This window comes from Vicia villosa, linkage group LG2 (assembly GCF_029867415.1).
Source record: "Vicia villosa cultivar HV-30 ecotype Madison, WI linkage group LG2, Vvil1.0, whole genome shotgun sequence".
NCBI lineage: Eukaryota > Viridiplantae > Streptophyta > Magnoliopsida > Fabales > Fabaceae > Vicia > Vicia villosa.
The window spans coordinates 218,284,562-218,301,970 of record NC_081181.1 but is presented as its reverse complement, the minus strand read 5'-3'; the positions used below and the strand labels follow the sequence as shown (position 1 = coordinate 218,301,970).

General features: G+C 32.3%; 2 protein-coding genes across 2 annotated transcripts; one reads left to right on the top strand and one right to left on the bottom strand.

Annotated features, from left to right (window-relative positions):
* The first annotated feature begins 4,140 nt into the window (after positions 1–4,140).
* LOC131653943 (probable peroxidase 26) lies at positions 4,141–6,167 on the top strand. The gene is made up of 4 exons (XM_058924294.1): positions 4,141–4,597; positions 4,987–5,169; positions 5,296–5,455; positions 5,534–6,167. Exons 1-4 carry the CDS (start codon positions 4,355–4,357, stop codon positions 5,968–5,970), a joined length of 1,023 nt encoding a protein of 340 aa, XP_058780277.1. The 5' UTR covers positions 4,141–4,354; the 3' UTR covers positions 5,971–6,167.
* A 900-nt stretch (positions 6,168–7,067) lies between these two features.
* Positions 7,068–15,771, bottom strand: LOC131653942 (uncharacterized). The gene is made up of 12 exons (XM_058924293.1): positions 15,578–15,771; positions 15,187–15,339; positions 14,217–14,315; positions 12,706–12,809; positions 11,236–12,020; positions 11,031–11,153; positions 10,834–10,922; positions 10,554–10,754; positions 9,404–9,844; positions 8,576–8,659; positions 7,947–8,201; positions 7,068–7,811 (listed from the first exon to the last, which is right to left on the bottom strand). Exons 2-11 carry the CDS (start codon positions 15,307–15,309, stop codon positions 8,160–8,162), a joined length of 2,091 nt encoding a protein of 696 aa, XP_058780276.1. The 5' UTR covers positions 15,310–15,339; positions 15,578–15,771; the 3' UTR covers positions 7,068–7,811; positions 7,947–8,159.
* Positions 15,772–17,409: the final 1,638 nt, after the last annotated feature.

Here is a 17,409-nt window from a genome sequence, read left to right as displayed (position 1 = left end):
CCATGTAATATTTTTTATTTGAACTTCCTCTCTAAACGTGCAAATAAAACACTGAATTTGGGAGGGTAAATCAAAAAATATATATTACAGGGGGTAACTTGTGCAATTAAGGGGTAAAAGACATAGATTTTAACATCTCAAAGGGGTGATACAAAAAATTTACAGGAGAAAAATCGAATTTCGCCTATATTACAGAGAAGTTTTGTATATTTAACCCTTTAATTTTTAATAACATATATTTATGTTATTGAATATTAAATTAATTTTTTACTTTCTAAAAATGAATTTAAAATTATTTCTATTATGCTTTATTTTTTTATAAATAATATTTAAAAATATTTAAAAATACCAGTTTTTAAGACTAAAACAAATATTAAAGTCTATCACTTTTATTTTTTTCCTTCAATTAAAAATAAATATCAAATAATAAAATGGAATATTTATTTTATTGCACTTCAAGTCAAATACTACAGTTAACACCTTTTTGCACCGAGAGATTAGCTTCAACTTGCTTCCACTTTTTGCTTATACGAGGATTATTACAAGCTTAACTTGTTTACTTTTATTTTATTTTTATTTTAGAACATCATGCTTAGATAAAAATATAATTATTGATACACTCTGTAATCCAACTGGAACCGCTTTTTGGTATTAAACAGTCAAAAACTTTAAAACTAAGTTGCCTCAAAGCAAACATGGTAAAGTATGTTTACAAAGATTAATTATTTTATTATTCTTCACCAAATAGTTAAGCAACATTTGACGCAATTTTCTTTCAATTTATTCATGAAAGTTTTATTTATTTATTTTTTTTGTTTAGAAGAGCAACAAAATAAATGTTGGACGGTCACAGACCCAAATGATAGTATGGTCGAACAAAATAGAAAGGTGAGTTAAAATTCACGGTGAGTCCTTTTCATATAGAATGTCATTGTATTTGTATATCTAATTTGAACAAAACCATTATTGAAATTGAATATGACAAACATTTTTTAAATTATATAAAAATATTGATGGGATATCAAAATACTTTTCAATAATTTTTAAAAAATTCTAAATAAATACACCAAACTAAACCTATGATCAACGAGTGAGACTTATAAATAAAATTAGTTGGGTATAACACCAAAAGTTAATCATTCTTATTATTTTATATATTTTATTATATTGAAACAAATTTAAATTTAAATCAACTTTATTTAAGAAAGAGTTAAATATATTTAAAGTTCTTTTAAAGTAAGATATTTTTACTTTTCATCGCTCAAAAAAAATTTATTAAAAAATTATTCCTCCAAAGTTAAAAAAATTTAATTTTTAGTCCCTCTTGCAACTTAGCAACGATTTTTACAACTTAATTAGGGATGTAATCAGATCGATCAGGACCGAGTTTTGGTAAAAAAATCCAACCAATGATATCTCCTTCAGTTTAGTTTGATTCAGTGTTTAACATTTTTTAAAAATGAAACCAAACCAAACTAACTGATTTGATTCTGTTTGATTTGATTGGTTGATCGGTTTACGATTTTTTAAAATATTATATTTATCAGTATATTCTCCACTTTCGTATTATTCAGTATATTTTATGCTATTATATTATTTTTTAAAATAATACAATTTATGTAATATATTTTTTTAAATAAATTACAATTTGCTCTTAATACATACGAAATATGAATATGATTTTCATTGCATCATGAAATAAGTTCACTATAAAATTGACACTTGGCGTCAGAAACTTGGGAAGAGATTTGAAAATTTAACAAATAGAACATAACAAAACACACAACAATTAACCTATTTCACACCTCAAACACGCATCAAAACTATTTTTGTAGCAGGACTATAATTTTTTAAGAAGAAATAAAAAAGGTAAAAATAAAATGTGAAAATTAACAAAGAGACCTTGAACACGAAGAATGCGACCATAACATATCAGAACGACCGTATATAAAGCAACAATTATGGTGGGCAGCAAGAACATCAGTTCAATGAAAATAAGATTTTGTGACTTGTGATTTCTACTTTCTATGTTTTAGAGTTTGATTTTAGATGTGTGTTTTGCAGAAAGGAAGAAAGTGTATGAAGGTGAGAAAAATATACAAAAAGGGGGGTTTAATTGTGTTTTTAATAACTTATGCTCTTTTTAAAACCAGCTTCTGAATCTGATCAAGTTCAGTTTCTAAATTGGAGTACGCAAGTAAAGAAACAATAAGTAAATCACACACAATAATTATCCTGGTTCCTCTCAAATTGAGAGTAGTCCAGTACCTTTGTCACGCAAAAGCTTTTTTCAATATAACTAAATTCTGATTACAATTTGCTTAGACACACACATCCAAGACTTCATGCTCAATCTCACCAGAAAGAGACTTCTTACCTAGAACCATTGTCCAAGACTTCTTTGCTCAATCACACCAGAAAGAGATTTCCTTACTCAAGCACGCAGGCGAGAGAATTTCTTGCCTAAACAACCAGTTCAGGACTTATGTGGTCAAACACTAAGCCTGAGACTCATTACAAATTCTAAACAAAGTTTTTAGAATTACAACAAGATGTACTTGATATACAATCAGAGGTACAAATAATACAGCATAAGCAAAGATCTTAGTTCTTGAGATTTCTAAGATATACAATTATAAGAACCTTCTCAAGAATGTATGCACACACAACAACTATATACAAAATTTAAAGCGCAAAACACTTCTTGCTCGTGTTGTGTCTTCTTGTTGTATCATCTTGTTACTTCCTTTTTGACTCTTTAGCTTAATATATAGATAGAGATTAAAAGAGACGTTGGAAGTTGCTTGCACAAGTGTTTTTGCTAAAGAAATCATATCATTCAGTCTTTAGCCTTGTGCTAAAACCTATAGTTGAATTTTTCCATAATTCCAACAATTTGATAAGATCGCACTGCTTTTGCACAAAGTACAGTTAGTGCCCGTTTGTACCTGTGATTCCAGCAAGGCGTTTGATGCTCAATTTCAATATCAGATGTTGAGCCTGTTTTGGAGTTAAGATTTTATTTGAAATCCAGATTCTGATTCTTTAGAATATAAATTTCATGGTTCTTCCATTCAAGCTAAATAATTGGATTAGAACCAAGTCAATAACTAGCTTTAATGAACCTGCACACTTAATCAAACATTAGTATGCTCTTTTGTTCTTTAAGTACTTTTGTTATCATTAAAACTCAAGGAGTATGTATGATCATAAATAGATTTTGTTTTAACAGTGTAAACAAATATGGAGAATGATTGGATTGATACAATTAATGATGGATACAATAAAAGATTTAGAGTGTAATTATATCATTTGGTTCAGTTCATCGGTTTAACAGTTCTTAAAAACTAAAATTGAGAATCGAATCAAACCACATCTCTTTTCATTAGTTTGATTTGGCTTCTGAACTGAACCAGAAATAATTTGTTTTATTTTAATTTGGTTTGTTTGATTTGGATTATCAGTTAAATTGATGTTTTATGATCGGCTTACTCTCCTATACTTAGCAACTGAAGTAGTGGCTAATTTTAGCAACGGTTTACTAATTAACGACTGGATTAGCGACAGTTTTAGCAAGAGTGACCAAAAGTTAAAATTCATAACTTTAGAAGGACGAATCTTTAACGGAATTTTTTAATGAGACGGAAAATAAAAAATATCTAATTTTAAAAGAGACTTTAAACATATTTATCTCTTTAAAGAATACTAGTACTCAACTAAATTTTAGAGTATTAAAGAAGTACTCATATTAATAATTGATATATAAATTACATTCGAATACTAAGCACTCAATTTTGGAATTCAAAGTACAATTTAATAATATTGATATTTGTCTATTAAATAGATTTTCTGACCGATATCAACTTTATACTTACATGGATAGAAGGAAACGCTAATTTTTCTAGATTTATAGTAAGCATTGGATCTTTAAACAGAGGCATTGTCACAGTGGGTAGAGCATTAGAACTTAATGAGACCCTAAATCCAAGTAGAGTTCACATGGAAAGCACGTTGCTTACAACCCACGTCACCATAGCCTTATTAGTCTTTACAATGAAAGGATGTTGAAAGTGCATTGGTGCATGTGAACAGCTCCATGCCTCACTCTTCCGTCACACGGTGCCGTAAGTAGTGCATGGATTATATTATTATTATCAGTTTTAATATCAATTACGATTCAAATTTTAAAGTTGAAATATAATTTTTCAAGGTTGCTTTCTTTGGTCGGTTATTTATTGCCACTAGGACAGTGTATTATTGCTATATAAGTGGCCAGATGCAATAAGTTTCAAGCCAGTGCAATACCTACACAACAAACTTAGTAATATACACATAGCAAGAGTTGTTTGCCCTAATGGAGAGACATATGTATGTTGCTTTTCCATTAATATTATATTTTGCAGTATTGAGTTTGTATCAAGGAGTGGCAGCAGCAGCACCTCCACATCCAAAGTTGCAGTGGCATTACTATGAGTTCAACACTACATGCCGCTACGCAGAGGAGTATGTCCGGCACCAAGTGCAGCTAGTATGGGATCATGACAAAAGCATTACTGCTAAGTTACTACGCTTGGTTTACTCCGACTGTTTCGTCTCTGTATGTACTCACTTCTTTCCCTTTCTATACTTTAGTACTAGTTGGTATTTTCTTTTCTCCTTTTTTTTTCCCAACTTTTTGAGCTAAGAAAGAGATCAATGGCTGAAAGGAACTTTAGGTAGTAGGAACAACTAAAAGATAGGTTATAAAACTGCAGACACTTGAAACTAAAAAATATGCAAGCTGGCTGCACTTGAAAAACATAGTAGGCTAGAAACACAACTATTGCTAATCAATCTAAACCTAGCTGTTCCACTCAACTTAGAATTTTAAGTTCGTGAAGTTTAAAGGATAGGACGCGGTGTTGTGCATACCTTTCAGAGCATTAGAAATACTTAAGTTGTATTTTTCATTATTTCACCTGAATCTTAAACCATGCTATGGCATAGGGCTGTGATGCATCAATATTGCTTGACGAAGGACCAAATCCAGAAAAGAGAGCACCACAGAACCGAGGGCTTGGAGGATTTGTATTAATTGACAAGATCAAAACTGTTCTGGAATCACGATGCCCTGGGGTTGTCTCTTGTGCTGATATACTCCATCTCGCCACCAGAGATGCTGCCAAAATGGTATTCTTTCAACTAGTCTGCTTACATAGAATCTCTTGCAGTATATCCCCTCCGCACCAAAATCTACTCTCAAGGTAGGAGTAAGAGTTAACAAACATTAACCGATTTGAAAATCAATGTCAACAGGCAGGAGCACCAGGTTATCCAGTTTTCACAGGAAGAAAGGATGGCATGAAATCAGATGCTGCATCAGTAGACCTGCCATCACCATCCATCTCATGGCAGGATGCTCTAGCATACTTCAAATCAAGGGGCTTGGATGTATTAGATATGACAACACTCTTAGGTAAGGCAAAATTACAATCCATTATAAACTACGTGCCAATAATATGTTCTAAATGAGAGTCTATTTCATTTCACGCAGGGGCACACACAATGGGCCAAACACATTGTAGCCAAATTGTTGATAGGCTGTATAATCACAGTGGTACTGGAAACTCAGACCCAAGCATGGATGCTACTTTTCGAGACAATATGCAAAAACTTTGTCCCCCAAAAACAAAGAAAGGACAACATGACCCACTGGTATTCCTAAACCCAGAATCTGGTTCAGATTACACTTTCAGAGAATCATACTACAAAAGGATCCTGCGCAACGAAGCTGTCCTGGAAGTCGATCAACAATTATTAAATGGCGACGATCCTAAAGAGATCATCGATGAATTTGCTGCTGGATTTGAAGATTTTAGGAGATCGTTTGCTGAATCCATGTTCAAAATGGGAAATATCAATATTTTAACAGGAAATCAAGGACAAATACGCCAAAATTGTCGATTCACAAATAAGGGAAACCCAAATTAGCAGTGAAAGAAATTGAACGTTTAGTGTGGATTCAGATATCCCCGATTTAAACTTAATTGTCTGTGTTCTGAAAGTAATGAATAATACATGAAAAAGGATGAAAATTGCACCCTCCTTTGTCCTTTGTAAGATACTATTTAAGTTACAAAAAAATTGTTGTGGTATGTATAAACCATTATATATTATATATCATTTCTTCTGCCAACTCAAATCCACCACAAAGATTAACTCTATTTTACCGTATATGTGTATACTGCGACAATTCTCTCCCCTGTATCTACCCTCCATTTCTTGTATGCATGTGCTTTTACCACTCCAAATGCTCTAAGTAGTAATAGCTTATGCATCATGATGTTGTCAATTAATATGAGAGGAACAAAAATTGAAAGAACATTATCTGCATAACTAAGTTCACGTGTCCAAGGCTGTTAATTTGTCAGACATGGAAGCAACCAGGGTGATGAAAAATCCCCTTGTCAATCTTCATACTGGCTTCAAGAGGAAGAAAAGATAAAAGATAAAACATAAGCAATGTAAAAATCAAATGCTTCAAAGGGAAACAAATCTTTAACATGATATTCTGGAAACAAATCTTTAACATGGTCGTCAGGAAACATCACTTGCAGAATTAAGGTCCATGGTTAAGCAATAAAGATAAATTGGAAATTTCAAAAAAGATTATATGTTGCATTTAAAACTGATTTAATCGTTTTCCAGCAAGATTTCTAATCCATTACAACACTTAACCATTCAATAACCAATCCAAAATCAAATTTCTAGAGAAATATTTCAGCATTCTGAAATATAATGTAAAAGATCAAAAAGATAAAACATAAGAATGTAAAAATCAAATACTACAAAAGGGAACAAATCAGGAATATAATCTTCAGGAAACATCCCTCGCAGAATAAATCTCACTTATTAGACAACGAAGATAAACTGTAAATTCATAAACTATATATGTTGCATTCAAATCTGAATTTATCAATTTCCAACAAAGTTTCTAACCAATCGCAACACTTAGCCATTTAATAACAATCCAAAATCAATTAGAGAAAGATTCCAGAATTCAATAAATTAAAATCACTATTAAAATATCATCAGCAATGCTTCTAAAGCTAGTGAATTGTCAAATGGATAATGTGTGGAACTAATCAACCACAGACATAAATTTAATTTACTAACAATCAAATGCAATTAAGTGGGTGAAAGACAAATCCTTTGCAATGCACTCCCTCTGTTTCATTATAAGTGTCTCTTTGTATCGTGCATATTTCTTAAGATAAAGGTTAGTTATTTTGAATTTTGCAAATAAAAATTTTGTATAGCCTAAAATACCCAAATTAATTAAGTGGTTGAAAGTAGTAGCAATGGAATAGGTAGGTTGACTATTTAATTAAATAAGGATATTATTATAAAATGCAAATATATGTTTTGATATTCAAAAGTGATAATTGATTTGAGACCGAAATATTCCAAATAAGACACTTATAATGAGACACAGCAAGTATGAAACAGGTATATTAAAGTCCCAGAATCTCTTCAACAGGGACTGGAGTGTTCATTCCATTAGCCACATTCAGCCTTGGCGAAGCAATTTAAAGGGCTGCACAATTTTCATCATGGGGAAGATGTGACATTCTTAAGTTATAAATTAACTGCTTCAGGGTTGAGTTTCAAACAAATAGAAGCAACGGCATGTCATAATCCCATAAACTCCCAACATACTTGTTTCCTTCAACCACAGATGCACCTATTAACTTCTTTGTTTACTCCTTATAACTTTGCCCAAAGCTTTCAGAACGAGAGCCTTGTAAAATATGCCTTTTCCATTATTAATCCTGGCATCAAATTTCCAAAAATTGGAACTGAATTGTACGAACAGCATAGTTGGAAAAGACTATCTAGGAACCCATGTAAAAGCATCCAAAGTTAAGCGACCAGGCAAAATGTAAAGCAGAATAAGGTGAAATTACCTCATAAAAAAGAGTAATGATGACTATGAGGGTACAACAGCTGGACGAAACTCCAAAAGCAAAAACACTTTAAGCTACAAAGTCTCCCATCCAAAGTGGATAAGTAATAAAACAATTAACACCGGGATCCAATTTGGAAAAGCATGGCCGCATAAGTGTTCCCCGGTGCCTTTCGGTGCTTTTGCCTTAAGAGCGTATAAAAATGATATTACCCTAGTCTCTTTTCTCTGCAGTGCGGTTCTTTTTCTTGATTGCCTGTCGAGGGATTAAACTTTAATTTCAGCACGGAAATCTTCGAGATATAGATAAAAGTAAGTCATATATTTGGAGGGAAGATCGTTCTAAATGCACTGCCACATAAGAATAAAGAACAGCAAAGAGCAATTGATTTTATCTAATTTTATCTTGCATGAATACAGAAACATTAGAGCTAAACAATGCAAGCATTGCAGTTCATCAAAACCAGACATAGATCAATAACAATACATAGTAGTCGTACTTCCACAAATTATTTTATCGCTAAAAGATTAAAATAAAAATATTGAACATTGCCAAAAAAAATTAGCAAAGAACTTATTGCCCTCTTTTATGAGGAGCAAGTAGAGAAAATTAACTAATTCAGGACTTGCCTTGTTAAAATATTTCTTTCGGAGTTTGATTGCTGTTCTTATGCATCTTTTTACATTGATCTCCAACATATTGTCATTGAAAATCTGTAATATATAATCATGAAATATTAAGTCAGAAAATGCACAATATCCTTGGCTGATTTCCTTTCTTCCCTCTCTGCATGGTGAATTAAAGAACTCTGCGTAGAAGAAAACTTCCATAAAAACAAAGTTGTGAACATGTTGCATAAGTATAAGTATATATGGGCATCACTAAGCATATGTATTGGTTTTCAAGTAATGATTCAGGACAACCAGCATAGAGGGACTTAAAACTGGACAAAATAAAAGAAGATAAACTAAGAGTTTCAGTCAGACAAATAATAATCAGATGTCCAGGGTTAAGGGAATCATAATCTCACACGTCATTTGAAACCTAACTGAGAAAGTACTTGAGAGAAGAGAACTAAAGCTATTATTAAATGGAAATTATCAACTATAATAGGTACAAACTCTAATCACGTATAAAAGGTACATGTATGAAAAGTACATCAGACACATCAAAAAATGACCCCGAGATGTCATTATTGTGCAAATGACTGAGAAAACATCAGGGTAATATAAAGTGCTTAGCAGAATAAAGATTCACAACAACAACAAAATCAATACACTTCCAACTTTATATTTCCAGAATCCAGATCAAAACATAATCCAAAGTCCAAACCAAGGTACCCTACACCAGACATGATAAACAAAACACCAAAAAAGTGTAATTTGAGAATATAATTGTTATAATTTTAATAAGTGGTCATTAATTGCGGGATAAAAACAAAATATCAATGCACCTGCCTTTATCATATCATCGAACGAATGGGTTTCTCGAATAATCTTCTGACGGTTTAAAACAAGAATTGCTGCAACGCAGAAGGTGGCTAATTCATCGTTTCCTTTCCTTGCCAAGGAGGAAATTATTCTCGTTTGAACTCGGCCATTTCTTGGCCAGATATTCCTTGCCAAGCCACAAAAGGTATTGGATGCTTGCAACTTGAATTTGACATCAGATACAGGGTGATCAGTGTTCCCATGATGTGGCTGCGGGCTGGTTTTTGTGCTGTCATTTTCATTATGATTTGACTGTGAACCACTCTTGATACTATCATCATCAGAATCAGCAATTGCTTCTTTTATGTGACTGCTTGAGTCTTTGGGAAGATGTAAATCCAATGCTTCCAGACAATTCTCCTCTAAATCATATGTCCAGGATTCATCAAAGTCAGCTGCCCACATCATCTGCATTTTACAAGATTACTATTGTGTATCAACAGACTAACCCAATGATGTATCGAAAAGGTTATTAATAAAGGGCACAAAATGTTGTTTGTTTCAGAATTACAGGCATAATTTTCTGCAACAATACTTTCAAATGCATATGCGCAATGTTGTGTCCAAAAAAAAACACTAACTCGTATCTATTCTTCAAAAATCATATGATTATTTTGATGAGACCCCAATAAACTTGTATCTACTCACAAGGTATGGAAGGACAATCTCTGCCTTTGATTTAACTTATTGTTAAAACTTAAATTGCAACTCAACCTCCAAGAAAAAAGATAGATATGCGTGTTTTTGAACCGATAGCAATCAATCTTAAAAGTAGGAAATTTCACTCTTGTTCACTACTAGCAACCATATCGCTTCCAGCAGAAGCATACATACAATGCAAGTGAGTAGGTTCCCCTCTAGGATTAACTTTCTATTTGAATTTCAAAAGCTTGAAAAAAAATGTGTGGGGGATTAAACAAGTTGTAGTTTTCCAAGTTGATATCCATTTTCAATTTCTTTTCCAAATGAGTGTTCCATAAATTATTTTGTTTACTAAAGAAGGGACTAATTTGCTAATAATAAAATTATTTTGTCGAACAAATAATACGTGTAAACAATCAGTGGGATTTTTGTGTATGGTGGGGGTAGGGGGTTGGAAGAATGTTGTTGCACGAACCTCCCACATTGAAAGAGCTTCATTAAACGATAACTCTCTCCGAAAGAGAACTAGCAACATACGAAATGCAAAATGAAGGCTTTCAGCCCCAATTTTTGATAGGTGGGCAAAAAGTTCTTTGTCTGACAGCTCAAGAATTTGCCATAATGCTTGCAACTGCTTCATCACCCTAGTTGGGCCTTCCATTTGAAAATTCTCCCTCTGGAGATAGATCAAAGCAAACAAGTCAGTCACTGCAAACAAAGTTATGTTCTTGAATCTTATCCGAATTCGCAATTACCATTCTTCTCAAAAGCATCTCAAAACACCAAAATGCATCCGCGTTATCCTCAAAGATTACCACAAAGGGAGACAGCAAATCACTCATACCTAAAATCCAATAGCCAGTAAAAAGAAGGTAAGTTTTGGGTCTAAAACTAGTGTTACCAGCATCATGCATATTGGCAAGAAGTCAAGAAATTTACAGAAAAAAATAACCTTGACAATACCCCGTTGCAGGATCAACCCATGCATAGACAGCAAGGATATCCGACATTCTAGCTAAATTTCTCCTGTCCTCATAGAATTCAAGATGACTATCGGTCCTCACAACATCAACAACTAGAAAAGGATTAAGCTTGTTAGCATGAAACAAAAGCAGAATAAAACATTCAAGAACAAACACAGTATACAACTTATATACCTATCCTGTGCAAAGTCCAAAGCCATTCTGATACTCTATCTTCACTGGCAGCCCATCCTTGAGACATCGAGGCACTTGTCATCGCTGGCTGTGGTGCATCTGATATTTTTAGTTGATTTACTATCCGTGTTTCATAAACTGGATTGTCAGATGAAAATTCTGGTTCATCTTCATCAGCTGAAGCAATTTCTATTTCAGAGTTTACAGGATGGAAGGTAGTAAGAGGTTGGCCATTTGATTCAATAACTAAGTCTACATTGTTCTTGACATCGAAGCTATGCATTGAGTCATCTTCTAAACTTAGTTTATGTTGTGGAGAAAGTTTATTGCCATGCTCTGTGACCGAGTTTTTATCTTCATCGCTCTTTTCAAAGAGATTGGTGACAGGTAAAGGAGGAAAATCAAAACTACTGTCAATCATATTATGTGATCCATCTGGTTCTCTCCCTGTCTTTGGGGAACTGCAGCATAGATAACCAGAAGAATCATAAATTGCACTACCTATGCTTGCTCTCAAACTAACTTGGTCAGCCCAATTATCAGAGCTTTCATGATGACGTGTGTTTGCTGCCTCGGCACAACTAATGCTCCTGCCATGACACTGTTCAACTTCAACATTATTATCATTAGATATTGATCTTTCTAGTTTAGCTTCAATCTTATGTTCATCTTTAGAGGAGGTCCTCATATCCATAACTTTGGTTCCAACAACATATGCCAATGAACCAGTACCCACGCTTGAATGCATTGCTTGACATTGCTTAACCAGGTTCCTATAAAGCTCCCTGCAATGGCAATTTCTCAAGGATGTCAATAAGTAATAACTACATATTCAAGAATCCAAGAAAGGTGCTACAGTACAGAAGCTGAAACAAATCATGTCTCCAATGAACGCTAAATGGGTTTTACAACCACACTTCCATTGACAGCAAAAATAGTTGCCTGACAGATTTCAAAGGAATGAATTGTTATGGGCCTTTGCAGAGAACCTATTCATAGGTTTAGACACGGAAGAAATCATCTTGTAGCCTTTTGCAAAATTGGAATAAAGTCCCACCTAGGAAAATCAAATTGGAAGAATAATTGATTGATTTTCCATTGAATTACTCACGCCAATTTAAAGCCTGCCCCTGATAAGAGAAGGAATTCTGATTGATAGAATCTTATCCATCCATGAAACATCATAAAAAAACAAAAAAAACAAAAACAAAATTATTTTAATTGGGATGGGCTAAAAGACTGGGCAACATTATTGGAGCTGTTTTCCCACAATTCTACATCATGTATTCATGAATGCATTGACATATGACCACATGCATCCATGACAGATATGTTTAATTGGCAAGTTCTAAGTTGTGACTTTCTAGGCTATAGACAATAGGTTCAATATTCATCAAATGCAAAATAAGTATCTATAATATCCAGTAAATACTAGAGATAAAGAAATTAAGGAAGTGGATTGGTCTGCACCTTCTAGCTGTTCTCAACCTTCTTCGATACTCAGCAGTGCTGCTCAGTGCATAACAACCTAGTAAGAACTCCCAAACTTCAGGTCTAATTGATGGATCTACACCCTAACAGACATGGGAAGAAAAGGAAATAAATCAGAAAAGAACTAGCGTCGATTTTGGGAAGAAATTCTCAACTTGCATGGTACATTTGAATATTTTAATATCAGTGTAAAAGAAAATTAAACACGAATTTGCTCATGACTTAAGGGAGGGTGTTTGTTTTTAATTATATTATTTTAATGAGACCGTGAAATAGCCTATTATTATGATTGAAAATGGACCAAACATCAAGGCTTAGATATACTCGTGAATCAAAGTAGATTCAGAACAAACTATGATTAATTTAATCGCAAATGATAGCTCAAGCAGGAAGCACTGCCCAAGTCAATATAAAGAGTACTTTGAACATATATAGGATGCCTATTGCATGCAGGATCTTAGCACCCACAACTGAAAGGATGATATTTTTTAAAAAATTTAATAGTGTAGAGGTTGCATGATGTGTTACTTGTTGAGTATTAGATCTACATATCCTCTGGGTATATTATACAGCAATCAGCAAAAATTAATAAAAACCATTTGATATGCAGATAGTAAATATGAAATAAAAAGAAACTTATTAGGCCTCAATTTTTGTATCCAAAGCAACCAAGATAAATGGGTTGAACCTAGACTGCGTTCAGTGTATTAAATAATTCTCATTAAATATGATAGCTGAGATGCATTTTTTCAGGCCTTAATTTCTGCATGCGAAAGGGCTAGACAGATTGAACCTGGTGCACATTCAATGTGCTGTATTTTCACCACCAAAAGCAACCCAATAAAAAGTCTAGAAACTATGAACTATTCAAACAAATTGCTATCAACATAAGAGTAATATTTATTTGCAAATGTTTAGAAAAATAATTTAATGAATAAATTTATTTTATTTTCAGAAACAAAGTTGAAGTAGTCATGATTATGGATTTGTGATCGGACAAAGCAAAAGCTGTTGTTGAATAGCTTGACAAGAACCCAAAAGGCGAAGACTCGTGCTTATATAAACAAAGTGCTATGGTCATACAAATAACAAAACCTAATTATTGACTCATTCTATTAATGAATTGGTGACAACTGGAAACAACATTCTTATTGATTGAGCGAGTTATTTGTTGAAAAAATTAAGAAAAAAATGAAAGCAGCATCTATATGTACAATACTTAAGGGACAAAACTCTCTCCAGGAGGGGCAGGCTTATTCCTTACGTTCACTCAGTTCTTACACAAGACTTTGCTTATGGGAACTGAGCCGATCACCATACTCAAACCGGTAATATTTTCAACCCCGTAAAACAGAGAAGGTACACCAAATTCATGAGCATGCAGCATCATAAATGAAGAAAATGACTATATTGATGAAGGTGATGATATTATATAGAAAAACGAACTCAGCTTGAATAACAACGCGAACTTCTCTTGAATAACAACGTACCCCTAACACCACCAATTTCAGTGCCTTCCGGAATCCTAAAACCTTTCCTTCACTATCAGACAAAGCTTCCCATATGTCTGGCTTAAGCATTCTGTTTACCTGCTCCATGATGATGATCATAGTAACAAAAACCATTAAACAAGTAATTTTATGAAAAACATTCTATTTCTACTTTAAACAACAAGGTCCCTTCTGATGCCCAATGTTTCAAATGAGATGTCAATAGGAATATCCCACAATCAAAATGTTAGCAACACACTCCCTATGAGTGCCACCACAATGGGAATAGGTAGCACTAAATAAGGTCTTTCTGGGTTGAGCATAATTCAACCCTGCAAAACCGACTTGCAAGGTGAGGAATGTCCTACACTTATAAATTTATTTTCAAATTATATCTCATCAAATGTGGGACTTTTTAACACATCCTCTTTTGATATTAGGAACATGATGTGAGTGGCCTGATAGTGGATGGCCAAATGAATATTGGATAAATAAGTTAGACCTAACTCATCTCTACAAAGTCAGCTTCTAAGATAAGGGATGCCTCCCACTTATAAAGTAATATTCTGATCATATCTCACTCAATATGAGAATCTTAACATGATGAATGAAACCCACATAACTTATGGGGGTCCGCATGAGATTTTTCTGCTCATAGAAAAAGTGTTGTTAGATAGTATGTTGCCGGTATTTCTCACCTAGTATCAATCTCAATATGCATTCCATTATACAACAAGGACCTTGGAAAGTGCAATTGGCCTTGAAGTTCTAGGGCATCATTACTCGATGAACTAACATCAAACTACAGACCATACATTTGGCTGATTATCCACATCCCGTTTTACACAGAGGAAATCATTGTTAGAGTTAAAAACAATGTACAACAAACACACACACACACAAACACAAGAATTAAAGCAAATAAATTAACAAAACCCAGCAGAGTGCAGTCTTACAGTTACAGCACAACCTTTACAGGAGAATGAGAAAGGCAAGGATCTCGAATGTCGCGCACTAATGAGCTCACTTTTCGTAAATTCACAGTACCAGCTTTTCCACAACTCCATTGCTTCTCCTCCCTCTCACAATACATCAGAATCTTCTCTCACACCTTCTCAGCAACCTCCACCACAAAACTCAACAATGTCAACAAAATTAAACAATCACATAAAACCCTAATTTCTCAGTTTCATTCCATTCCTATTTCCTAACAACATAACAATAATTTTTAACATTTCCAAAATCCAAACGAACAAATAAACCAAACATTACTCGATATCAATATACAGAACAAATCAGTACTAATCGATCGTAAAAAATAATCGGAAAACGAAGGTTTAAAGAGGAAACGAAAACCATACCGAAAACCGATTAGGAATGAAACGAAACGAAAGGATCGTAGAAGAACGATTCGAATTGATTGATACGAATTTGAACGAATGATCAAAAGAGAGATCTGAGAAAATTGAAGTTCAGAGATTCGTGAAGAGCTTCTTCTTCTCCATGCTTGCTTCATTCGCCATTTCCCTCTAATAATAACACTGAATGAATGAAATTATGAAAGTAACGTTTGTTTTTTATATAATAATGAAAAATACTGTTTTATTTTTAATTGATTAAATGCGTTTAGATTATTTAAATGGATTTTTTTGACTAGGGCTTATTCTAAAAGCCAAAGGGTAGTTCTAAAAAATTAATTGATGAAATATAAAATATACATAAGTCAGCATCTTCGGCCAAATGAGTGTGTGACTTCAACAATCTAGATTTAAGTCTTGTTTTATTAGGTGAGATTTGGAAAATAAAAATTTAAGGTACTATGAGTTCGTCTATTGAAAGGGTTGTATATATTAATATAGAAAAATATATTATTGCTACTACTAATATGGTGTATTTTAGGTGAGAATTGAAAATGTAAGAAGAATGGGTCAAATAAAAAATGTAAGAAGAATCTTTTTAATAAAAAGATAATATCCTTTCAAAAATTGTAATAGAAAGAAAATAAAAGTAGGAGTGATACAAAATTATTAATTTAATCTTGAAATTATTGATATCTTCTTAATTTAATTTTTAAACTATTAAATATTAGTGAAGTCTAAACATGGCAACAAAGCGGAGAAAGTTTTAATCTTTCTTAAATTTAAATTTTAATCTCTAACAAATATTTTTAATTGATCTTGATTTCAGTGGACGTGGTATATATGTTGTCCTACTCTTATTTATTTGATATAATTAATTTTTAATAGAAATAATATTTTCTATAATATTAAATTACATTCCAAAATATATATATTAAAAATTTTCAAACATATATTTTAAATGATAGTATAATAAAAAGTAAAATAGAAAAATATTATAACACAACCTCTATTCTAAATTATAAAAACTAAATAATAAATTAAATATAAATAAGGTGGAATCGCATAGCTTATAAAAACTCAAACTTGAATATAAACTCAATTAAAATGATTTCTTTTTCAAATTTAAAGTGAATTCAGATGGATATCTTGCAAATTTGAATTCTATTGTATTCTATTTGACAAGACTTTTTTTTAACTTATAACTTATAAGTTCTTATGGTAATAAAAGACTTGTTTGATAACAGTCTTTTCATTACGGGATTATAGCTTAACTTACTAGTTTATAACTTATATTTCAGTCAATATTTCAATAAGGGTTTTAGCTTATACTTATAGTTTATCATTTTTGTCTTCCACTTTTGTTTTTATTATTTTAATTAAAACTCGCTACTATTTTTATAATTTATTTTAATTTAAATTAAATAATTATATATTAAATAATTTTCATGTCATTTTATTTATTAACTAATTTAACCGTTAATTTTATCAAATACTTTAATTACATGCTTATCAGCGATAAATCATCAGTCATCAATTATAAATTATAAACTATTAATCATCCATCATCGATCATAAACTATAAGTTATAAACTTTTAATCATTAATCATTAGTGTTATAAATTATTATATTTACCTAGTTTTTACTATTTTGGATTAAATTCACAAGAGTTTTCTGATTTTTTTTTTTAAGAATTTTTTTATTAGTTTTTTTTGTTAGAGAATTTAAAGAGTACATGTCTTAGTTGCTTATAGGTGGAAGCAATAAATTTTTCACCGAAAAATAAACTCACATTAATTTATAAAATAAGTTTCGTTTACACAATGGCATAATG